Source organism: Rhamphochromis longiceps, linkage group LG2 (genome assembly GCF_057381845.1).
Source record: "Rhamphochromis longiceps isolate RC_006_pf linkage group LG2, R_longiceps_female_GT1.1, whole genome shotgun sequence".
In the NCBI taxonomy this organism is placed as follows: Eukaryota; Metazoa; Chordata; class Actinopteri; order Cichliformes; family Cichlidae; genus Rhamphochromis; species Rhamphochromis longiceps.
Genome location: NC_140558.1, coordinates 10,832,551 through 10,857,782, shown reverse-complemented (window position 1 = coordinate 10,857,782; position 25,232 = coordinate 10,832,551). Strand labels below are relative to the sequence as shown.

General features: G+C 44.9%; 2 protein-coding genes across 3 annotated transcripts in view; one reads left to right on the top strand and one right to left on the bottom strand.

Annotated features, from left to right (window-relative positions):
* nfkb1 (nuclear factor of kappa light polypeptide gene enhancer in B-cells 1) overlaps positions 1-16,607 on the top strand; it is a 28,192-nt gene extending 11,585 nt beyond the window's left edge. For both annotated transcript variants that reach the window (XM_085417610.1, XM_085417601.1), the window contains exons 6-24: positions 6,355-6,506; positions 6,584-6,747; positions 6,833-6,991; positions 9,283-9,387; positions 10,179-10,270; positions 10,355-10,493; positions 10,879-11,010; positions 11,113-11,232; positions 11,616-11,777; positions 12,006-12,147; positions 12,236-12,350; positions 12,432-12,633; positions 13,143-13,312; positions 14,471-14,573; positions 14,737-14,882; positions 14,960-15,029; positions 15,171-15,334; positions 15,464-15,590; positions 15,675-16,607. In XM_085417610.1, coding sequence (XP_085273736.1) covers positions 6,355-6,506; positions 6,584-6,747; positions 6,833-6,991; positions 9,283-9,387; positions 10,179-10,270; positions 10,355-10,493; positions 10,879-11,010; positions 11,113-11,232; positions 11,616-11,777; positions 12,006-12,147; positions 12,236-12,350; positions 12,432-12,633; positions 13,143-13,312; positions 14,471-14,573; positions 14,737-14,882; positions 14,960-15,029; positions 15,171-15,334; positions 15,464-15,590; positions 15,675-15,769 — 2,559 coding nt within the window. In that variant the 3' untranslated portion in view covers positions 15,770-16,607. The remainder of the gene's footprint in view (positions 1-6,354; positions 6,507-6,583; positions 6,748-6,832; positions 6,992-9,282; positions 9,388-10,178; positions 10,271-10,354; positions 10,494-10,878; positions 11,011-11,112; positions 11,233-11,615; positions 11,778-12,005; positions 12,148-12,235; positions 12,351-12,431; positions 12,634-13,142; positions 13,313-14,470; positions 14,574-14,736; positions 14,883-14,959; positions 15,030-15,170; positions 15,335-15,463; positions 15,591-15,674) is intronic.
* A 1,787-nt stretch (positions 16,608-18,394) lies between these two features.
* On the bottom strand, positions 18,395-25,116 carry LOC146677007 (ubiquitin-conjugating enzyme E2 2-like). Its single transcript, XM_085417593.1, has 7 exons — positions 24,757-25,116; positions 21,326-21,389; positions 21,206-21,237; positions 20,849-20,926; positions 20,616-20,721; positions 19,519-19,612; positions 18,395-18,849 (listed from the first exon to the last, which is right to left on the bottom strand). Exons 1-7 carry the CDS (start codon positions 24,778-24,780, stop codon positions 18,804-18,806), a joined length of 444 nt encoding a protein of 147 aa, XP_085273719.1. The 5' UTR covers positions 24,781-25,116; the 3' UTR covers positions 18,395-18,803.
* Positions 25,117-25,232: the final 116 nt, after the last annotated feature.

Here is a 25,232-nt window from a genome sequence, read left to right as displayed (position 1 = left end):
TTTGAGTCCTCAGTGAAGGTCTCGTTTACTCGTTTACTACACGTGGGCAATAATGCATTGAGTATTTAAAGCATGTAAAAAAAAGAGAAGAGAAAAGTTGCATAAATCACATTTAAAGGAAGTGTGCAGGGTTTGCCCCTGCTTACTTGTGATTTAGGAACCAGCTGTTAAACAATGCGTCGCTGCGTCTGCTTGAACAGGTCAAAACGAGTCGCGTGAAGCCGTCGTGTCAGCGGCGTTACAAAGCTGCACGGTCTTTTCTCGTGAGCAGGGGAGAGGCTGGTGTTTACTATTGTCTGCCGAAGGCTGGTTTTGTTTCACTGTGGTTTTGGTTGGAGGTGACCGTCGCTGGCTTTAGAAGCCGTGGCGCTCTTGTTTCCACCCCGCGCTCTGTATGAGACTGACACAAGCACACGAGCTCGAGTTTCCTGCCGTGTTGTTTCTGTTGATGTTTAGTTTGGAGTCTGAAGCTCCCACATGTTCCGACCAAACCAGAAAACATGGGAAATCCCCAGATTCCTGCTTCTGTCTTTGTCTCGCTGACATTAAAACTATATGAAAGCTGATTAAAGAGATCCAGACTTTCAGACACAGGTCAGAACAGGAAGTGTTCGTTATAAAAAAAAAATCATATGAGCTCATTTGTTTTCTGTACGTAGTCAAAACAGTTGCGTACGAGCTGAGAAGGACACGTTTTTTCTTGATGTAGAATCTGAATAAAAATGATTCATTTTTGGACACAATGGGCTAAAAGAAGTTTATTTCAGTCACGCTTTGCTCTCTGCCCTTTAACTGAGTACATACAAAAGATGGACGTAGAACTCTGACAGAACCTCCTGGTTTGGGAAACGCTGGTTTAACGCCTGGCATTTTGACTGCCGCCATATTGGTTTTTTTTTAAGCTTGATCTTTTCCTTCCTGGTTGTCTTCTTCTTCTTCTTCTTTTTTTTTTTTCTTAATCTTTTTGATCTAAAGCCCAAGATTGTCTTCTTATTCTTGTCTTTCTTGGTCGTCTTCTTCTTCTTCTCCTTCTTCCTAAGTCGTGGTTACTGTGCGGCAGTGATTCACGCAGTCTCGTAAACTTGATGTTGTCAAAACACCTTTTCTGCCGTCATCGCAGCAGCCGATGGTTTTTGACTTTGTTTTAAAGTCGAGGGATCTTTGGAGGAGCTGCAGCTTTTGTTGCTTCAGCGTTGGCTGATGCTCAGTTTGTCACGTTATGCTACGTGTGGAGAAGAAGCATTTAAAAGGAACAGAAGGTGACCAGTGGTACACCGAGCGCCGTAACATAAGGACAACATGGGCTCATATGCATCAGCTGGGTGTACGATAGGCATGAATGAGATGAAGTCACTGACACAAATGAGGAAGTGTTCCTCCCACTCGCCGTGTTTGATCTGTGGGTCGTGTTAGAGAGATGTTGATGATGGTGAGTTTGCATGTTGAGGCTGCAGAGTGGGAAAACCCCTCCAGCTCTGGCAGGACCAGTGGGACGATGACTAGTCTGACTCACTCGACTCACCCGCTCCATCTCTCTGTTTTTTTTTAATTGATAAGGCATCTGTCACCTTCACTGCCTGCGTCCCGTGGTGTCATGCTCTGTGTACGTACTCTGCTCTAATGTGTGCTCGTGAAGTTCCCCTGAAGTTTCCACAAGAGTTTTTGTTTTTCTAAACTACTGACTTTTCGTGCCTGTAGTTTCTTAAAGATTTCTAAGGAAGTTTTCTGGATAAAATTGGAATTTCCCTTTAAGGTTCTCGCAGTGATGAACATTATACACCTTTAAGACTTTAAAGTTTTTTTTTTTAAACTCGAGCAGACTTACCAGAGATCTACTCAAGCAGCTTAAGCCACGAGTTATTTTTGTGACTGATGATGGTGTTAATAGTGGAACGAGGTAAATCAATGTGCCCTGAGTCATTCCTGCTTTCATGAACATCAAGTTTTATTCAAGAGGATCTGAAAGCAGCGACTGATGGACTCACTGGGGCAATCATCGAGCCTGACAGGTGCTTTACCTGGCACAGGATCATCCATGCCACAAAGTTTTGAAGAATAAAACCAGATTTGAAGCTTCAGCTTCATGAATCCGGATGTTGAGTTTAATCAAAAACAGCTGCAACAAAAAGTGAGGAAACGGCCTGTTTTATTCCTTAATACCAACATTAAAGTGTTTTATGCATTTTATTTATGCTCGATGCATGAAATCCACCGGAATAAAAAACACTGTGATAGAAATATTAGCGGCCTGCAGTGTGTGATGAATGTGGAGCGCTCACGTTGGAGAAGAAAACAGGAAAATGTCTGAGCGCGTGTTAACCACAGGCCTTATTTCAGGCGAATCAAACTTGTAGAAACGGTGAGTGCAAAATGCAAACTCATTCAGAAAGTTTATTTATTCAGATCAGAACAGTCCCTTTTTTCCCTCTCGCTGCCTCAGCCCGGCCACAGCGCACACACCGGGACAACTTGGTGAATTTTTGGATTTACTAAGTGTCTGAACCAACTTTGGCATCATTAGCGTAAAACAAACATCCCCAGTAGCTGCACGCAGACTTCATCCCACAGCTGCTTTTCCTCACAATATTCCTCGAGACTCCGATAAACACTCGGAGCTCCTGCACGGATCGGATCTGTGCTCCGAGCGCTTTAGTTTTCTGACATCAGATGAAGTTTCAGCAAAATCTTCTGCTGGCCCGGACCTGTCCGAGAGCTCTCTGCAAACCACACACACACAAACACACCTCTGCTGTGTTTCATGTCTGTTGGGAATTTCCTCTCCTTGACACCCACATGTAATTACAAGGAAGTGGAGTTGCGTCACAAACAGGAAAGGTGCCGAGTTTCAGCTCGCAGATGAAAGCTCTGCATCCAGAGGTGTAATATCTGCGTTTGCGCCCACTCTGGCCCAGAAATACTGACATATTTAACCCTTTGTTGTTCACTCGTGGTTGCACAGCGGTGCTGCACAGACTACAGGCTGCCTCAGCGGGTGAAACTCATCAGGTACAGAGAGACCGAAACAAAAACACATTCGGTTGTTGGATTTAAATTACTGTCGTCATTTTGCACTCGGAGTCACCACTTTGAATTTTCCACAGCCTGATGGTTCATGACATTTCATATTTGTGGTGATGTAGATTAATCCCGAGCTTCACTTTCATCGGTTATCAGACGTTATACGTCTGCTCACTTGACTTTTCTGCTTCTTTATGAGGGCTGAGAGTCTTTCATATTTATTGAGGACAAACCTCCAAAGCTGAAAGCTAAAGCTGGTGTGGAAGTGTTTGAACATTCCCCACAGAGCAGCTTGGTTTGGTCTCTGTGGATAGGTTCCCTCTTCATAACGATTCTCTCATCCCAACCAGTCGCAGCAGATGGCCCCGTCCCTCCCTGAGCCTGGTTCTGCGGGAGGTTTCTTCCTGTTAAAAGGGAGTTTTTCCTTCCCACTGCCGCCAAAGTGCTTGCTCATAGGGGGTCATATGATTGTTGGGTTTTTCTCTGTATGTATTATTGTAGGGTCTACCTTACAATATAAAGCCCCTTGAGGCAACTGTTGTGATTTGGCGCTGTATAAATAAAATCAAATTGAACTGAGTGGGTGAGTTGGGGCGTGGCTACGTTGATTGACAGAAGCCAGATGGATAGATACTGAGGAAACTTCTGTTACGGCAGCAGGATGATGAATAAAAATGGTGCCATCCACAGTAAACAGGCGCATAGTGAGGGCCTTTTACTGCCAGAGATGCAGAACATTTACACTTGTGATGGCTCCACCCCTATATTTATTTGGAATTTCTATTTATAAAAGACTCGACTAGAGGAGATGAGGTTTCAGGTGAGTACATAATAAATAATTATCTCTTCCCCCGGCATTCACAAGCTTAAATCTCGACCTTCACAAGAGACAGAGGTTAAACTAAATCAAACCAACTCCTCCTAATACGCCTGCTCCAATGAGTGAAATCAAGCGCTCCCAATGACATTTAATATGTAAAATAACCAAGCCCTTTGTCTCAGTGTGGTCCAATATGGGGTCACCAGGAAGTGTAGGTCCTGTGTTTAATATTTGGTCCTCCAAAGGGGACTGGACCCAGCCCTGCAACAACCCGGGAGGCAGCTGAAACTGGCTAACTGGTTGTATCAGCTGACCTTTCAAAATAAGAGAGAGCAAATTGTCCATCATTAGATGTTTAAATGTAAAAATCAGTGCTTAGATAAACATGAGTGCTCAGGTTTCATTATGGGAATTGGCATTGCACATACTGCCCTCCTCTCTGCAGTTTAGCTTCATCGGGAGCAGTGAAGGCTGATCACTGAGCGCTTCTCTGCAAACTCCACTTGGCTGCTTCACCGTACTGGGAACGTCAGAGACCTCAGGTACTTAGTGTGAGCGTGTTTGAACCAGGAAACCATCAGACAGCAATGCTCGCTGTGTTTCTAGGAACTGGGTTTGTCTGCCAGAGCGCTTCGAGTGGCCCACAGCACCGGGAAGAGGAAGTGGGCTAGTGTTTATTTACTGCTGCAACGTTCCTGCAGGCAAATGTCTGCAGCAACATCATTTGTACATGCACACATGTGTGCACGGTAGAAACGGGAACAGATTTCCTTTCCGCAAACTCAGTTTACCTCAGAGTGCAATTAGATAGAGAGAGAACTTTTAATTTTGGGTGTGGAGAAACCTCAACGACAAAGTGAAGGAAATCATAACGAGAGAAAAAGCTACAAGTTGAAGTTTTACTTCCTCTGAAGGAATCTTACAGATTGTTTGGTTTTGGTTTGGCAGATTAAGAAATGCACTCTCGGTTTTTGTAGTTCTGGAACAGGAACAGTTATCTGGATTCAGGCTTGAATGTCTTAAATGTGACTTTGAAAAGGATCCTGACCTGATCACAGATAAAGTTTTTTTTATCAGAGATAAAATGTTTCGTAGCTCATTCAAAGTTTAGCTGCTTTCACACTGTACGAAATCTCCACTGATGTGTGCGCTGTGCTCAGACTGAACGAGCTTTCAGCCACGCCTCTAATGACTCGGCAGTATTCTCAGGTATCGATCAGCTCCAGCTGGCAGTGCGATGCCTTCACATGTGTCTATAGGTTTCTATAAGTTACTATGTTGCTGTTGAATTGGGTGCAGCAGCTCTTTGGAACAGAAGGATGCACACTCGTTAAAAGTGTGCAGGGTTTTTTTTTTTTAAATTTCACTGGAAATATGGTTATTGCAGGTTTCCTTGAAAAGCTGTGAAATAATTGGAAGGCTGTGCCCCCCCCGTACAGTTGGGACTGACTCACTTTTGCAGTCTGAATTGGACTTTAGAAGAAATGCAGGTTTTACTTCAGGGAAAACTTCAGTTATATTTCTCTAACCTCGTCTCTTCGGTATAAATATAGATATAAATGAGGCATTAATGAGCACCTGTGTGTTTCACAGCTGAAACTCATAAGCTTCAGACTCGTTTTTATTTTACAGAACCTGATAGAGATCAGCGCGCTTTCATGTTTCTGTCTGATGTTCGGACAGGGGATGAAAACACGTCTTTGCGAGATCCGTTAAAAAGGAGGTGAGGCGGCATGAAACTGCGTCCGCTGAAGTTTGGCTGGTATCGTGAGTCATCCGTACCAGGAGAAAGTTTTTTCTGAACCGCAGCAGAGAAGCGCCGAGGGCAGAAAAATCCAAAGTGCCCTGAATCTGTCACCGTGAGTCATCTCTGGATCTCCGAATGACTTCTCTAAAACCACATCCATCCAGTCTGACCTCTCCCTCATTTGACAGACTCTAACAATCCACACCGAGCGTCCTTCAGCACAGCCACTGTTTAAGGTTCAGCAGAAGCACATTTCCTCTCAGACTCAGTGTGTTGGCGATAAGCTGGTCTCCTGATTTGAAGACCAAAACATGGCAAAGATTATTTTCATGCATCAGCGACAGATGACAGATGAAGTTCCCTCTGTGATCCAGAACTTTGCAGGATTCAGAAAAACTCTTAAACTTGATCTGATCGGCATTATTTCTCCATTTCACAGCCAGGAGCCACATTCAGATGTGATTTATAAGAATATTAGAATATCAGAGCTGGAAGGCGAGTCTGGGATTGAATTGTAGGTTCATCAGCTGATCCCACGTGCCGATATAAGCCTGGAAAGTTTACCCATAATGCACTTTTTGAAGTTTTCTCCAGTGGATTATGGAGATCAGATCATCCAGGGTCCCATCAGTGGTGTCTGCTGCTCTGCCTCACAGACATTAAACTGATGCTCACAGCAGGTTATAGTGAGCCTGGTTTAGTCTTAACACTGTGAGTCTTGGAGTAAAGTTGCAGATATTTATGGTGGTTATCTGTGCGTGTGTTTCAGATCTGTAACTACCAGGGTCAGGCCCGGGTGGTGGTCCAGCTGGTGACGGCGCTGACCCCCGTCCCTCACCTGCACGCTCACAGTCTGGTGGGAAAACAGTGCGATAAAGGAATCTGCATTGCTGACCTGCAGTCCAAAGACTCCACCATCAGGTCTGCATCTCTCTCACACACACACGCAGTGAAGCCTGTAAAACGATCGTATGTGACGCTCAGTTTATTTCTCATAGCTTCCCGAACCTGGGGATCCTCCACGTGACGAAGAAGAACGTGGCAAAGACTCTGGAGGAGCGGATGATCGAGGCCTTCAAGCTGGGATACAACTGCGGGGTCTCCATCCACCCCGACATCGACAGTGTTCAGGGGGAGGTCAGAGTCCCTCGAGAAATCACAGGTGAGTGAGACACATAACAAAGTTTAAATTCGGGATGTTTTATCTGTTTCATCGTTGACTCTCGCCCTCCTCTCTCTGTCTTCAGAGCACCACCTCAGTGTGATCAGAAATGCTGCCTCTTCTCAGGCCAAAGAGATGGACCTCAGCGTGGTTCGGCTCATGTTCACGGCGTTCCTCCCCGACAGCGACGGCGGCTTCTCCAGGCGGCTCGAGCCCGTGGTGTCCGAGCCGATCTACGACAGCAGTGAGTCCAGGCATTTCTAATCTTCTCCCTCCAGCAGGAAGGTTTGCAGGTCCGTCCACGATGCGTTTAGGGCTCGGAGGAAAGTGTAACTTTGACTGTTTTTATCTCGTGAGATCTGCTTTGAAGGTACCGCCTGAGTCTTTGAACCACATGAAAGATGTTTCGTTTTCGCTTCAGTCCCATTTTGTGCTTGCTTGCGGTGTCGCTCTCAGTCTCATTTTTTCCACCTGCAGCTCGAACTAAAACCTGAGCAAACTTTACAGATGTGCGAGATAAGATTCTGGTTGCTGCACTTTGTCCCTGAGGTAGTGACAGTCTGTGTAATGCTACAACGGGGATTTATTGAAGAGCGACTCACAGAGAAACGGTTTGTGTGGCGGGACTTTTTACACGTGTACTTAAAGATGAGGAGATGAAGATTATTAAGGTTTGCAGAGGCAGTTTGCTGCCATTTCCTGTACTTCTCTTTAGTGTTGGATCTGTTTCACATTACTGAAATGTCCGACTGAATGACCGATGATTATTGCGAGTCTGACAGACCTGAAACAACCTGGATGTAATGCAGTTGGTTGCCCACAGAATTCTTTCCCTTGACTTTAATAAATGCCTGCAGCCTCACCAGGCATGCAATAAAAAAAGAGTGAGGTTTGGTCATAATGCTCCAAGTTCTGCAAATCCTGCAGGTCAGCTGTTCCACATCTCGGCTGTACAAACATCAGACTTACCTGCTAAGTTATTGCTAATGCTAATGCTAATAAGGTTGTGTTGATTATTGAAATGATAAAGCTGCTCATAAATTAGTGCTCTTTGGGGCACAGGTGTAGACCACCTGGTTGAGTCATTGTCCAGAAAAGCCAAAACTAAAAAATATGAATCCATTATTTGGAGCTTGTCCTCAAAACTTTCCCGTTTCCTTTCATCAGCTCTAATCTTGTCATTGTAACCTGACCGTGTGTTTGTCAAAGTGAACAACCCTTCAACCGGTCGGAGCACACACCTGCAGGTGTCACCGACAAATTGAATTAAAGCCCACAGAGAAACGTGTTAGATGTGCAGACCGAGCTGCACACGGACTCGACGCCTACTTCAGTTTGCTCCGATCAGTTTTAAGAAAAATGAAAACGGGTTTTAAAGTGAAGCTTTGAGTCTTGGTCTGCGCTGAGAGATGATCATGTGTGAAGTTTTGTGTTGGACCGTAGATTCGATGGATCATTGGTTCCTACATACTGAACCTCAGCTCCAGGCCCCATGTTTCGGTCTGAAGTGTTGAAAGTATATGAAGTTTGTCATTTATATGTGTTGGATTTGTGGTTTGAAAATGTTAAATGTAGAGAAACAGCTGAATAAAGCGACTGGTCGGAATCGGAGGATCGCTCTGGACTGAAGATCGGCGCTTGCGTCTCGTCAGGCCGCTCGGTTTCGTTTCCCTCTTCCTGCTGAAGCTGCTTCGCTCTCTGTGCTGCACTTCCTCTCAGAGGACTGAACTCGACTCCGAGTTCATCGTTTCAGCCCCGCTCTGCACTTTCATTTTACCGGCAGGAAACATTTCACACACTTTTCTCTTCTCGATTCGCCAGTTTTCACTCTTTTACTTTTGGTTTTTGGACTTATCATTTTTTTAATTGCTAGACTTTCCTTTACCAGTTGCAGTAGACCCGCAGCGTTCAGGGTTCAGGCCAGCTTCAGTGTAATAGTAGTGAGCAGGAGTGGATCACCTGTTACAGCTACAGCGTGCCAGCGTTTGCTGTGCATCTGCAAGCTGCTTTGAAACCCACCTCCACCTCAGCTCCTTTTCATCCAGTTTCCACTTCCTGCTTTCTGTATGAATCCTGCTGTCCTCTCCTCTCACAAACCTGTCCACAGTCATGGACGTACCTAAACTACCAGGCCCCGTCCTGGCGGTGATTGCAAACTTCACAACTTCCTGTTGACTTTGTCTAGGGGAAGCGGCGCGTCTGTGATCTATTTTAGCATCTGTGGACACGTGCTCAGTGCCTCTATTTGATCTTACAGTGTGCTGTGGTTTGAAGACCTCAGCCTGTCCAGCACAGACAGGAACCCGTTCACAGCCCCTGTAACTTTGTGTTACAATTACACTTAAAACCCCCTCATGGTGTCTTTTCTGGCCCTGATCTCGAACACAAACCTTTGAGTGATGTAAAAGTGTGGTTACTTTACCTTAGAGTGATGGTGCAAAAAAAAAAACCCCTCCCCTTTGAAGATGCGTAGCTCTTGAGGAAGCCTCGGGTAGGTAGATCTCTGACAGCAACTGTTTCTCTTTTCGCCCTCAGAGGCTCCGAACGCCTCCAACCTGAAGATCGTGAGGATGGATCGGACCGCCGGCTGCGTGACCGGAGGAGAGGAGGTCTACCTGCTCTGCGACAAAGTCCAGAAAGGTGAGCTTTCCGAGCAGAGCTTTTCCTGTTTTCTGTTTGACATATATAAGGTCAGGTGCGGGACGCTCATATTAAACATGGACGCAATTTAAAATAATGAGGTCAGAAGAAGCACAAAGGGGGAGGAGCTAAAACACGGCATGCAGAGCTGCTCCAGTAAACAGCTGGAAATGAGCACGGCTGTTTGGAAGGCTGGTTCTGGTTTTTAAAGCACCTCGGAGCAAACATGCATGCAGGTTATTTTAAGGGCTGCTAAAAAGTCTCTCAAGTAGTGATTTTTTTCTTTTTCACTTTATTTGATGATGTTTCCGTGCAGTTGAGTGTAAGTGAGGTGAATCTGAGCAGTTTTTCCTGGTTGGAGCTGTGTCAGTGCTGTTGGAGGAAGTCCTGCTTCAGGGAATTCCCCTCCAACGTACAAATCCCACAGGAGGAAGATTTGGATTCGGGCTGCCGCCTGCTCCGCTTCCAAGGTTTCTCTGAGAGAACCGATGTGCTCTGAGATCACGGTGGTCTGGCCTCCAGCAGCGGGGCAATGTTATTAATTATCAGTAGCCTGGTCCGGATCTCGTTATGTTGATGATTCTCCATGACGTACACTGCACAAAAGGTGAAAACCAGGATTACCCCTGAGGTTATCACAGGCCTCTGATTTAGCATGATCAAGATCTGAGAGCTGATTTTAAGCCACGTGAACAAAGGTTGATCTTTATGCAGTGCATCTGAGCTAGAGATGCTCCCAAGGCCTGAAAGCGAACTATGAAACCATGGTGACCTGATGTTTGCGTTTGCAGATGACATCCAGGTTCGGTTCTATGAGGAGGATGACTCGGGTCTCACCTGGGAGGCTCTGGGAGACTTCTCCCCCACAGACGTCCACAGACAGGTGAGCATTCCTGCATTCGGAGCTGCTACTTTGACCTGCAGGTGTTGGGAGTGTCATTAACCGTGCCCGTTACTGCGCCGACAGTTCGCCATTGTATTTAAGACGCCGAAGTATCGAGACCAGAACCTGCAGAAACCGACGTCTGTGTTCGTCCAGCTGAAGAGGAAGTCCGACAACGAGACCAGCGAGCCTAAACCCTTCACCTACCACCCCCAGATCTTAGGTAGGTCACATGACCCCGGTCTTCCTCTGGAGTTGGCCAGAAATGAATCAACTCAGGTAATGCGTTACCTGCAGGTTCCTAATACTCCTCTCAGGCCTTTATCTCTTCTTCTTCCCCCACAGCCTGATTTTACTTTCACTTTCAACAAAAAGAAAATTAATAAAACTCCAAATTATTTAAAAAAAAACACTGGAACGATTACAAGCAAATCAGCTGGAAACATTAATAAATAGCAGCGGAAAATTTCAATATTTATATTAATGTTTTTAGTATCTGTGTCCCAACACTGCCCCCTGCTGTTTGATCATCATGATTGATTTATTAATGATTTTAAATGTGGGATGCCACAGAGGTTAGCATGGCATGAACACGTGTGTGTTTTTAGACAAAGAGGAGGTGCAGAGGAAGAGGCAGAAGACTTTACCCAACTTCCAGGACTTCAGTGGTCATGGAGGAGGAGGTCTATACAGAGGAGGAGGAGGAGGTCCGGCTGCTGGAGGAGGACCTGGATCCACAGGTAGAGTCTGTGTTCTGGTCTGCTCTGCGGTTTAACACATACCTGAGGGTGACGTTATGTGATGTCATCATTAATCTCTGTGTTTGGGTGGATTTCCCTCAGGATACCCAGGATACCAGGGCTTCACTACCTACAACTATGGAGGAGGAGGTGGAGGAGGAGGAGGTTTCTCCACAGGGTACTCAGCGGGTCTGGGAGGAGGTGGAGGAGGGATAAAACACGGTGAGGAGCTACGATGAAGTTGTAGAGCCATTCAAAGTAATTTAGGAGCTGGAAGAGGTTGAAATAATCTATGATAATCTATAATACAAATAAAGTAACAGATTTAGGAGCGTGACCTTTTAACCTTTAACCTAGTTAGGAGGAAGAAATAAATCATGACTCAGTAATCTCGGATAAAAGCCAAGAAAAGTTTTGGAAGTCATTAATATTATTATTGATATTATGTGAAATTTAGGTGACGTCTAAGACAATCTAGTTATAAACCAGATTATAAAATCTCCATTTATGAGAAAATTCCATCTCTGAGATTATAAATCTGTAAATTTATGTGGAAAAACTTGAAAATCATCTGAGAAAACACAACAAACGCCGTTTGTTTAAAGCCTCTCAGAGCGGCGCCGCAGACAACGACGGTGACGACAACGACCCGGACGACGACTCGCCATCAGGAGCCGTGCTGCGAGCTCTAGCCCGGCCCGAACCCGTGGAGGTCAGCGAGAGGAGCGAGGAGGGAGGGGTCAGTGTGGAGCCTGAAGCAGAGAGAGGTAAGTTATTCTAAATTTGGCGGAAGAGTTTGTTTTTCCCGCCTCGGTGTTAGACCTGACGCTGCTGCTTTCTGGTGACACCGGGGATTATTTCCTGCGTGGCGCTCCCGGGTCCACTCAAAGATGCTCAGATCACACTGACGGCATCAGAAAGCTCAGGATAAATTCAGTTTTTACGAAGCGTTCAGGCGTTCCACACATCCGATCAAGTCTTTCTTTCTCTTTCAGAGTTCGACGCCAAGGAGCAGCTGGATCAGGTGATCAGCAGACTGCTGGAGGCCATCTTTCAGTACTCGGTTACGGCTGACTCGGCGTACCTGCTGGCTCCACAGCGCTCCCTGATGGCCGCGCAGGATGTAAACGGAGACACGTCAGTAAACGCATCGTGATGATCAGATGTGCGCACATTAAAAGGTTTTATTCGGCCGTGTAGTGACGCCTCCTTTTTCTCTTCTCAGCGGGCTCCATTTGGCTGTTCTCCACAACCAGCAGGAGGCGCTGAAGAGTCTGACGCAGGTGGTGTTTGCCCTGCCCGGAGAGGAGGTGCTCAACATGAGGAACCGCCTGTACCAGGTATGGAGCTCGTCGTCTCCAGCCTTACAGAGCCGAAAGCTTCAGGTCACGGAGCTAAAGCACCCTCCCTCTGTTCCCCAGACTCCTTTGCACCTGGCCGTTATCACGCAGCAGAAGGAGGCAGTGGAAGCGCTGCTGCTGGCTGGCGCCGACCCGACGCTGACGGATCGTCACGGCAACACAGTGCTGCACCTGGCAGCTCAGCATGAGGGAGAAGGAATGATCCAGTTTTTACTGCAACACAGAGAGCTGAGAGAGCTGCTGGACCAAACCAACACAGCAGGTACACACACACACACACACACACACACACACACACACACACACACACACACACACAGAAAAACACATTTTTTCTTGTATTATAGGTGAAATGAGTCTTGGTGAGTTTTCAGGTTTAACAGACAAAGACACGGGCACGTCACAGAGAGCCTGATCAACTGTACACTTCCTATTATCCTTGAAAACTTCCCAGAGTTACTGAATGGAAATATCCTGAATAGCTTCACAGTCGAGTCCATTAATCATAAACGTCACCAAATGTGCGGCTCCAGCAGGGTTTTGTCTTTGTGGAGTTCGTGTTGTTTGATGAAGGTCGGTGTCATCGATCTGCGAGTTAGCACGACTACTTGAATCTGTAAAATCAGAAAGTCGAGGTAACAGCGACTGTTTTTGTAAGATTCCTGTTTTTGTCAAAGAGACAGTGCGGGGGTGTCGTTTTATGCAATGCTGTGTCAGACGTTATCGTTACTGTCATCTCATTTGAAAACCTACCGGTAAACATGTTTGCAGGTCTGTGTGCGATCCACCTGGCGGTTCTGGCCAACCAGCTGTTTTCTCTCAGGGAGCTGCTGGAGGGCGGGGCCAACGCAGAGGTCCAGGAACGCAGCTGTGGCCGAACGGCCCTCCATCTCGCCACAGAGACTGACAACGTATCGCTGGCGGGCTGCCTGCTGCTGGAGGTACGCCTGGGTTATTGGGCAGACTGGGAGCTAACAACCAATCAGAGCAGAGACCTTTGCTGAGGCTTTGCTGGCTCAGCATCAGAGCTGCAGCAAATCATTATCTCGTTAATAAAGTGGTTACACATTCATATAGATGCACAACTGTGAGAAAGAATTTTCATACAGGTGATGCACAGGTGAAACTAAACGTTTAATGTCGTCAGCATACAAAAGCATCAAAACTTTCATCTGTAAAGATTTTAAATTCTATTATAATTATGAAGTTTATTAGTTCAGCAGTGTGACGGTGCTTCAGAATAACACAATAAAAAAGTCACACAGGCGGTAGAAAGAAACCCATAAATTCCGATCAATTACAAATCACTGATCGCAGAGACATGCAGGACTCGAGTGCAACATAAATTATGACATACAGTCAGTCTAAAATATGGGATGGTTCGGTAGTTACACATAAATTACATGAAATGTTCTGGAAGATAGAGCACTGAGCATCGTCAGCATGCACGAGCGCTCAAAACTCTCAGTATAACTTAACCTACACAATAAACACACCCACACAATTTAAAAAAAGATAAAATACAAACGAGATCCTAATGTGTCTTTAAAAGTGACTTTAAAAGATACTGACAAAGAAATCTGGAGTTCTTCAGCCAGGAACCACAACCTCCCCTAACAGCAATGATTAGGAGTGGTAACTGTTGATTGGACAGTCCACTAAAGCTAAAGTTATTACATATTTTTCTGATATCTAAAGCTGTCCGTTTAGCTTCATAGGCTTACGTGGGTCCAGCTGACTGGGGAGTGTAAGCAAACCCTTTGTAGCCTCGTCTCCAACTCCTCAGAGTGGACAGCGAGGCCTTCCTAAGTCAGCCAGGAGATACAGTCTCTCCAGAGTGTCTCAGTTGGACATGCCTTTAACACCTGAACTGATCAGGTGGTCAAACAGTCCTAAATAAGTTTTTTAATGTTATTAAGAAGAAGATGCTGATGTTCTCTCTCTCCTTGATTTGACTTTAACTGATGAAGGATCAGATGACCGATGGAGTGTATGACGACCAGTGGTGGGCGTCTCAGTGCTGAGGAATCTTTGTGTGATGTAACTTCACCTTTGAGTTGCCTTTGCATGAAGTGCTGTTTGTGTGTTTCTGCCATCAGGGAAACGCCAAGGTGGACTGCTGCACTTTTAATGGCTCCACCCCCCTCCACATCGCTGCGGGTCGAGGCTCTGTCAAGCTCACGGCTCTCCTCATGGCTGCAGGTAGATTTTTATTAAAGCTCAGAGTTCTTTTGTTCACCAGGAGCTCATTTACTAGCATCCACCTGAGGCCCCATCGTTTCTTACGGCTTCCTTTCTGAAGAGGACGAAGCCTGTGAGACGTCCTGATCTCGTGTTTAATAAGTTCGTATTTGGGTCTTTTCAGGTGCAGACCCACAGAAGGAGAACTTTGAGCCACTGTTCTTCAGGGAGGAGGATGAGGAGGAGAGCTGTGAAAAGGAGAGCGAGGAGGAGGAAGATGAAGGTTACATCCCAGGGACAACTCCCTTCAACATGGCTGCCACCCCTCAGGTACACGTAGCTTCTGAGCCTCTGGTGGACCTCACGACACGAAGCAGATTAATGAACCCGCAGGTGTGTGTTTGCAGGTTTGGGATCTTCTGAACGGCAAAGAATACAAACCAAAAGCACCTCAAACGGCCTTCGTCCCTCCTCAAGGTGAGCTCCTCCCCACACGTGGACACTTTATTACCCTGTGATTGACCACCGTGTTAGACGTGGTTCATTGTTTCATAACCACGAAATACAAAATCATGACATCGGCGCATCGGTTTGCTGATGACATGTTTGCGTGTGTAGGCGACCTGGCGAGCCTGGACACAGAGGTGAAGCAGGCGCTGTGTGGCACTCTGGAGAGTGAAGGATGCTGGGAGAATCTGGCTCACAGTCTGGGTCTCGGGATCCTTAACACGGCCTTCAGGCTGAGCCCCTCCCCCGCTAAAACCCTGCTGGACAGCTACGAGGTAACGCACACACACAAAACACGATCTCACACACTCCGACACACACTCCAGCATCTGAATGTTCTCAGAAACCTGGGAAACGCCCCCTCGAGGATTTTGTGGATAAACTGCTTCCCGTCTCTCCTTCAGGTTTCCGGTGGAACGATCAGGGAGCTGCTGGCTGCTCTGAGGTCAGTCGGCGAGTGCAGAGCACTGAGCGTCCTGGAGGAGGCGCTGCACGAGAGCGAGGAAGCGCCGGCCACCAGCGCAATGAGTGGTGAGCATGCGCACATAACGTGCACGTAACACCGACTGCCAAGTCAAATGACCACGAGTCACTGAGCTGCGTTTGTGTTCGCAGGCGAGCTTCTGTGCGCTCGGGTTCAGGAACTGAAAGTGGACACTCGAATCGACAGCGGGGTCTGCGACAGTGGGGTGGAGCTTTCCACGGCGTAATGATCTGATCGGTCCACCTCCAGCTGAGTCCATCCATCCACCCGTCGTCCCTCGACTCGCTCTGGACCGAGTGCGACGCTCGTCCTCGTGATGGGTTCAGGGCTGAAAGTTTCTCTGAGCTTTTTAAACCAGTTTGTAGAAAAAAAAGGGTCAAAAGAAAACTTGATTGTAGCGCGTGAAAACAGTCAAACTCAACTTTTACTTTTTTTTTTTTTTTTTTTGGCCACGACACTCCAGCAAAGACGGGGAGCAGCTTCTGTTCCCGAGGAGCCAATAAAGGAAAAACATACCAAAAATCCCCCCCGCCTTGGTAAGCTGACGTCTCCTCCTGAGGCGCGCTCTGTTTTCTGTGGATTCGATGGTAAAGTTGTGGATTTGGGGGGTTTTCTGTTCACTTCAACCGCTGAACGCTTCGCACAGTTTGTTCTTTCTGCAGCCGCCAGCAGAGAAAAGGTGCTACGAAACTGAAACGATTGTAAAGGATCAGATGTTCTGTAATCTGTTACTCGTCTGGTGTTAATCAGAGGGCAGAAACGCGCTGTGATGACACCTCAGATTAAAGAGAGGTTTACCACAATGGTGACGAAACTGACCTCTCATGGGTTGATAACTTTAATCCACCTGCCACAGCCATTGTACGATGTGAGGATCTTAATCTTATTTTTCCTGTTGGTTTACAGCTACAGTTTACTCGCATAGGTGTTCCTAATAAAGTGGTCGCTTTGGGCAGCATGAGCAGACTCTTCACGGACAGATTATCACGCGTGTTTTATTCAGACACCCCTCCCCCCGACATCTGAAACTCTCCTCCTGGCGCTTTTTTTTAAAGTATTATTTACTCTCTAAAATTTCAATGACGATATGTTTTCCTCTCGTGACGTCATCATGAACTGAACCTGGTTTTTATTTCGTGATTTTATTCTGTGGCACGAGTGCTGAGGGGAAACTCAGAGAAACGAAATGTAAGGCATTGTGGGAAAGGTAGTCCAGAGCTGTGGGTAGCTGCTGTTCCTGTTTCTGTAATCCAGCAGATGATATTTATGTTCCTGCCCTGCACTGTACAGTCAAACATGAGCTTTTAACCTTTTTTTTTAAAATAAAATCTGATTGTTTTTTTAAAATAAATATTCAAATTGTGATTTATTTCCACTCACCTGCTCAGCTGTGGAGTTATCCAGAGAAGCTGAGATGTTGTGTTGAAAAGAAAACATGGTAAGAGTTTCTGATAATGACAACTGTGTGTGTTGGAGACTGCTAAACACTCAGTATATCACAGGCTCAGTTTGAAATAAAGGATTATTTTGAACTATAATCATGCAAAGTTTAACATCAGCTAACCCAGCGTGACCAGACAATGGTTAGGTCCAGTACCTCCAGTTATACTGAATATATCCCAGATTCATCCTGCAGCAGGACGATGAGTCTCAGCATCCATCCGGAGAGATAAAGGACCGGAACAAAAACAACTTGTATTGAACTTATGGAGGTGTTTATAAAACTGGTAAAACCTCCTAAAATCAGCGAAACGAGAAGAAATAACCACAAAGGCTTTACGTCCCAAACATCTTTGATCTGTGATGAAGAGATACAAACTAGAGTTAAAACACTTTGTACCACAAGACGGCGCAGTGAGTCCAGGGCGATGCGGTAGACCTGGGGTAAACATTTAAACACCGCCCCCTGGTGGTTAAAAACATGACATGTTGAAAAGAAACGCTGAAAGCTGAGCTGCGATACGAAAAAAAAGTCTGAACGTCCTTCAGCTTGAGTTAAATTCTTAAAATTTTCTTTCTGAAACATTTCAGATGTGCAATTATATTTCTGTTTCCTTTACAATTTTGTGTTCCAGCTACTCTGAAAACAAGAAAAAGATCAAATCACTGTGCTGTTTTTGTTCGTTATGACTCTACATCACTCTTTTGTGTTTAATCACAAAGTCCGAAGGAATCCCGAGTAAATCTGAAGCTTCATAAATCCACAGTGATCATGATCACCATGACTGATCATCACCAAAATGATCAGTTTGAGATTTTTTGGCTAGAATTGAGCAGCTCTGCTCTGTAAGAAAGACGTTACATTGGAGTTTTTAACATGTGAGATGTTTTCACTCTATTTTGTGAAGTAATTACATAATAGCTCCTGTTTTTTTATTCTTTAGTTGTTTTGTAATTCCTGGGGAGTCTGGCTAATGAGCCTCCAGAACCTTTTTTGTCATTTTACACTTATTTAATTTAAGCAGCATTTCTTCATTGTGTAGAAAAACTGTGACATTATGTTGAAATTGCTCTGTATTTCTTAATAAATGGGATTTAATGTGTGACTTATACTGACAGAAAGTCCAAACCACTTGTGATCTGTCTGTTCTCTCAGTGTGAAACGATTTTAACCTCCCTGAGCAGGAGGATTAATTTCGCTGATAACGGCGTTCATGTGACCGCTGAGCGTGGCTGATGATGTCAGGGTAGCGGCTCCTGCTCTCAGAGTCCGCTTGTGTTTGTGACGAATAAAAAGAGTCTGTTTCCATTCTTCCACCTGTGAGCAAAGCAGAAACAGACTTTTTTATTCATCAGGAGGAGTCTCAGAGCAGGATGTGATTCCCTGGAATGAAAACAGGACAACAGGAGCTGCAATTTGTTCAGCTTTATTGAGAAAAACCATCACGGAGCTATTAGTTGATCGATCAGCCGCGGGGAGCTCGGTTTGTGTTCCAGTGCAAAAAGAGGACAACAGTGTTGGATGATGGATGAACTAACGGCTCTAACGGTCTAAAAACAAAAGAAACCAAAAAGCCTTCTTCTTCTTCTTTTTTAAAAAGCGGTCTCATCTGCAGGAGCAGTGAGTCCGCTCTGCTTCCTGGTTTCTCAGTTGGCACGTTGACGGCTCAGAGTCTCAGCCCTTCACCCGGAAAGCAGAAAAAACCCAAACAGACAAGCGATAAAAATCAAAGGATGGGACGGGAAGGAAAGGTGAACAAATTGCTGTTACAGGTGGATGAGAGGGGGCGTGGCCACATGAGAAAACAGCAGGAGGCAGATCACATGGCGTATTTCTGAGTCCAGTCCTGAGCCGTCTTGTTGTACCTGCAGGGAGGGAGAGAAAAGGTGAGGAGGCGGGAGAGGCTGCAGGACGATGCCATGCCTGAGAAACACAGACCAAAATCCACCTGCAGCCATTCACAGGAAACAAAACATCATTGTCACCGCTTTACTCCCACTCGCCACACGTGCAGTTTACCCCAACTGTTAAACACAGGACGCTCCTCAAGCAGCAACACCTGCAGTTCCTCTAACGCCCACCAGAGGCTCCAGCAGTGAGTCAGTCCCCACAGAAATAAACATGTTTACAGCCCGATACACAAACTGTTTGGTCTCTATAGATAATTTCCCCCTTCATAACACCTGTACATGTGTGAGTTTTATTATATCTCACGTCTTTAGGTTTGCGTTATTTTCTCTCCATGTGACGTCCGCCAGGTCGTCCCTACCTGCGCTCCATGCAGTGAGAAAACTCTGCAGTCATGCTTTATTTGCTTCAACGTGCGTCTGAGACACAGAATCAGCAGGCAGCTCAGGTGAGCTTCACTCTTACCCTCACAGCATGGCATACTTCTCTGTCCACTCCCTGGCTAGTCTGTTATACCTGAGACCAAGCAGCAGGACACTCGGTTATAAACCTCCCGCTAGGCTAGAAGCCGCTCTCCTCGTCCTTTGAGCAGCCGATTACCTGCAGGTTAACAGGTGTGGACTCACCTCACAGGGTCTGTTTTGTAGATGCGGGCGATCTCTGGCACTAGCGGGTCGTCGGGATTCGGGTCACATAACAGAGAACAAATGGACAAAAGGACTGCAGAGAGGGAAAAGAGAGAGTCAGAGCAGCTCTGAGGTCTGCAGCGTGCTCCTGCTTTTCACACATGACTGAGTGATTATGAGTCTGTATGGGGGACAAAAACTGCCAACAAACAAGCAAACACATCACATTATAGGCAACAATTATTATGAAAATGTGATGTATTTATTATACTGATTTCATTTGCTTCATTATTTATTATTTACTTCTTCTTTTTTTTTTTTTACTTTTTTAAATTTTAATTGTTTTAGTTTTGGCAGCTGTGGGCCTCCATACAGACACACCTGCAACGACAGCAAGAAAACAAAGAAGAAAAGAAAGAAAAGAAAATGCATATGTTCAGGGAAATGTATATACAGGAGCAAAGCAAAAGTAAGATAGTACATTTAAAAAATAAACAGGAAAATTATTTAAATTAGTTGAAAATAAAAAACTGTAACTCTTAAAAAATAAATGGAAAAATTATAATATTAACAGAAAAATAAATTAAAGTAACAGGAATATTTAACATACATAAATATGAGTAAATGGAAATATAATAGCATAATAATTAAAAGTAATATTGCGCATAAGGTAAAAAAATAAATAAATAAGGATGAAAATGCTTTAAAAATCAGATTTCAGCGTCAGGTTCAAACTTTATTTTCTGCTCTGTGAACAAACCTGTTTGATGTAAATATCATTATTACCTGTTACAAGGTGAAACTACAACCAAACAGCTCCACCTACTGGTCAAAACCTGTACTAACAGTAAAGAATCACTGCAGGACAGAAGTTTTTAACCATTTGTCTCCCTCTGACGGGAGCGTTAGAGTCGCTATCTATAAATGAGATGCCTAATTATAGAATCTTTATTAATAAACTACAAGAAAATTAAAGCTAAAAAAAATATATTTCACACATCTTTTCATTATTCTCACCAAAGGGGAGCAGATTTAAAAACTCAATTTCAGGGTTACAGAAACAGAAACATTTGGCCGTTTATATGAATGTTTCTTACCTTTAGAGATAGTTAATGCTGGAGACCACTGTGATCTCAATATATCCAAACAGATGCTGCCATTACTGTTTATATTTGGGTGATAAATTCTCGTTGTAAAGGCGACCTGAGCGGGGAGAGGAACCGAAACGATTTAGCATCACTTCAAAATCTCAGACATGTATTCAATTTTTTTTTATTTATTTTAATTTTAAGGAAGTTAAAAGGCTTCAAAGGTTTAATAAAAATTTTACCTTGGGGGGTTTGAAGGGATAATCTGTAGGGAAATGAATAGTCAGGAAAAATACGCCGCCCTGATAGGGACTGTCAGGCTGCAGTTAAAAACAGAGAGAGGTTAAACACTCACATGCTCACACCACGTCACTGCCAACAGTTTGTATAAATATCAGTGACACGGCCCCTGAATCGGCTCGAACTCCGGCGCCGTTACACCTGCAGCAGTTCTGTGGATTCAGGTTTTACAAAAAACACGACTGCAGCGTTTCCCACAGAATCACGCTCAGCTAGGCTTTCAGTTTGTGCTTGTTTTGACAAACTAACTGCAGTTTTTAGCTCCAAACTCTGAGGCGGAGCAGCTGTTTGATACTTACAGGTCCCATAATAGTAGCTTGCCAATGAAACACTGTAAAAAAGAGGAGACGAGGGTTAGTGCAGCACACTCGTTCCTCTCTGTGAACTTTTGCGTAAAGAAAACTGAAAAGTGGTCTTACTGTCTTCGCCGACAGGACCGGCGGAGCACTGAGCCGGAGGATCTCTGGACAGGTCGGTTAGCTCCTGCAGAGGAACGACAGACGTTAAAGCCCTGCTGACTGACATCAGCAACGAGGACATTTACTGATGTTGGTCACATCGAGTTCACAGCTGTACTGGAAATGTGATGAAAAAAGATAATATGGTAATAAAAACCCATCAGCAGACCCATGGGTTTCTAACGACCAGATGGCGAGTGGCTTGCAGTGGTTAACGCCGTTTACCAGTCTGTACACCAAAAACCTCCCCGCAGCCAGTTTGGTTGGGAGGAGGCTGCTGCTGCCACTCAGTGTAAGAAAAAAAGAAACTACATTTTTTAAAAATGTTTTGCTTGCAAAGACTTGTTGACGTCCTGCTCAGAGCCGTCGCCGACATGTTGCCAACTGTTCACCGAGCACGCTCAGCTGACTGATTAATTGCATTTTAATTTTAATGAGGAAGAAGTGTAAGGTCTCGTTTTCTTTGAGTTCCTTGAGTTTTGGTGCGAAGGTTACCTCCAATGGTGTTTTTACAGTTAAGCGGCCTCTTCGTGTGTCCTGTGTGGAGACCAGGCCTTTAAAGATGTCTGAATCCAGCAGTCAGGACTTGAAATAGCCGCGGTGAAGTTGTCAGGTTACGGGCTAAACTTGGCCGGCGGTGAATCAAACTCTAAATGTTACTGCGTCTGTGTGAGAGTTCAGAAAGCCGCCGAGCGTTTCCTTGCTGAGATCTGCGATCATTTCTGATGTTTCTAATGCAAGTGGCTGTTGAGCTGCTTTAAAACGACTTTTTATTCTTCTAGCAAATAAGTAACTGAGCGTGACCACAGCTTTATCCTGAAGGAAATAAATAAGAGGCATTTACTTTGAAAAGCCTGAAGGTTGGTCTCCTGTGTGAAGGCTGCATTAAAACACTCGGACACACTCAGGCTTTTATTGATGTGTAAGCAACAGAGTCTATTTTTACCGTTGACAGAAGAGCCAAGAAGACACACGGCTGTCATAGGACGGGTGGTTTGTGTTTCCAGCCTGAAGCCAAACTGCCGTGTGTGTGTGTGTGTGTGTGTGTTGGTATGTGACATACAGGCGAGGCGCACACGGCTCGTCTTTCAGGTTCGGCCGAGTTTAGGAGGCGAGCACAAAAACGCTTCCTTAAAAACTCCTCACTGCCTCCATTTTTATTTATTTATATTTCCAGTTATTCTACTTATACTTAACTAAAGTTAAGAACAATTATTTTGAATGAAATAAATAAACAGTGCACCAGTAACACTAAAAATACTTTGAATAAATTTTATGCTGGATTTAAATTTAAAAATGGCAAAATTAAAATAAATAAAAACATCTGAAATGCTGTCGACATTAAAACAAACAAGTTTTAAAAAATTATTATTTATTTAAAATTGTATTTTTCTAAAATTTAAATAGCCTACAGATACACTAAATTTACATCAGTGAAAATAAAGAGTAAATAAAATAAATTAAGCTAAATATTGCTGGATAAGGTGCATTTAAAAAATAAAATTATCTTTAAAATTGCCCATAAGCACAACAAGAGTATGAAGCAGAGAGCCTGATTTAACCGAGTACAGCAGTCAGCGCCGCTGGGATTCCCGTTGTCACTGATCTAAGCCTGGCTATGTTAAACACATTTAACCTAACAGCAGACCCTCACTGAGCACGCTCAGTAAAAACAGCCATTATGTCTAATGAGTACTGTTTTCCCCTGTAGAGATGTTTGTATGGATTTCCTGATAAGCTGAAGGGTGAAGACGCGACATCTTGGTTGGTCAGCGTCCACCTCTGCGTTTGTAGTTTACGCTCGCCATCGAGGGCGCCAGGCTTTGGTGTCGTTTCAGCAGCCATGTTGAAGACATGAGTGCACAATCATGTTGGCCTTTACCACCATTTCAGTGGAGCTCAGTTATTCCTCTGTACAATAACCAGATTATACAGAGAGAGCCACTGCGACAGCTGGAAAGACGACTTTCTGGGAAAAATCCTGCGATTTCTTTGCTTCCTGTTTTCATCGCCTAACATTTCAGATTTCCTAGCAAACGAAAATCTGTTTATGTTATTGTTTTATAGAACAAAATGAAACAAAATATATAGAGAGGAGGAAGGAAAACAGCAAAAAAAGAATTAAAACATGAAGAGCCCTGAACTCCAAAGACTGACTCTCGGGCAGAGAGAACTGATTTCTGACGTTAGGTCCGTGCATAGAAGTCATCTCAAAAAAGTGAGCTTTCCTCGTTTTGCGGTCTCACTGATTCACATTCTGTATGGAAACACCAACATCTGTCCATCTACAGCTCAGCTTGTGCCAAAACGTGATCGTCTGTATTTAAACTGCTGTAAACGACTTGTTGACCTATAAAATGTGAAACATGTAAAATGCATTCCTCGTGAATGACGTCAATATTTCTTGAGCTACAAACAACATTCCTGTCACAAGGTAGAAGCCACAATAAGTGACTTTTATATATCATTTATCGACTTCAAAGGTCTCATTTACATTAAAAATATATTTTTTTAAAAAGAGATCTGGCAACAAGTATAAAAATAGATCTATAAAGATGTTATAATTGACCAAAAATCATGGACTGGTTATAATGTAGGTAAAATAACACAGTTGTTAAGATTCTTGCAGATAATTTCTTTCTTTTATCTATAACCCCTTTGTAAATCCTGCTCACTAACGTCTATTTACCAACATTGGAAATTGGCAACACCGTCACACTGTGAGCACTTTGTGGAGATGAAGGTATTCAGGATGAGGGGTAGAAAGACATCTGTCAGCATCTGGACTGAAAGCAGCAACCTGGAGGTTAGCGTCAGCTGCTCTCACCTGTCCAAACACAGCAGGGTCCCTCGGCCCTGACGGACAGACCTGCAGGGATGCACTTTAATGTGAACACAAACACACATTTACAAACTCTTCGTGTCTGTGGGTGAAAACCATCAACTGTAATCACAGCTGCCGGAGAAATGCAAAGGAATAAAAATGTGTATATGTAAATGTGACGGAGAGACTAAAAAAGAAGGGTTAGTAATTGTAATAACGTAATAAACTCTGACAGCTAATGAGCTCAGCGGAACCGAGCAGGAATCACGGAGAAGAAACCAAGTTTATTTTAAAAGGAACCAAAGAGCAGAGCAGCTTCAGGCCTGGACCATCGTTAGGTCTGAACCCCGAAAGACCCGCACTGAGGCTGATTCTCGGCTCAAACCTGCCCCCGAGTGCGGCTGATTCCAGCACATAAAACACGACTCACTGTGCGGCTGCACGGAGCTGCATTTCACCTGGTTTAATGCGAAATGCTGCAGCTGCAGTGCCGAGGGCAGGCTAGCTCCCAGCACACAAACGCCACACACGATGTTAAATAAACGTGAAACAGAGGGCGGTGTGTTACCTTAGAAATTCGTTTTAAAGCCATTATGTCTGCGGAGAAGGGACCGGTTGTCGAGGAGGAGGTGCAGGAGGAGGAGGAGGCCAGCTAGGTGTCGCTAGCTAACTAGCATCTAGGAGTGTGCTAGCTGTGCGGCTGTGAGCTAAGCTAGCTTGGCTACACAAACTGCAGCGATGTTCCGTTAAAGCTCGACTTTTTCACGTCGCAGAGTCCAGCACATCAGCCCCGACTTCAGGCTGACACTCCGATAACGGCCCCGGGACCACCGAAAGCTCAAAATGTCTTCCGTTACACACCGAGCAGCTGTCAGACAACCGGGAACAGGAGGTCTCACTCCGACCTTGTTTCCGGACACCAAATAAGAACCACCGATAGGGTGGAGGTCTCACTCCGACCCTGTTTATTATCCAGAAGACCTACTGGCATCAGCAGGGCCGAAGCCACCTGCTACAGAGGTCTGAGGCAGTGTTGCCAACTCC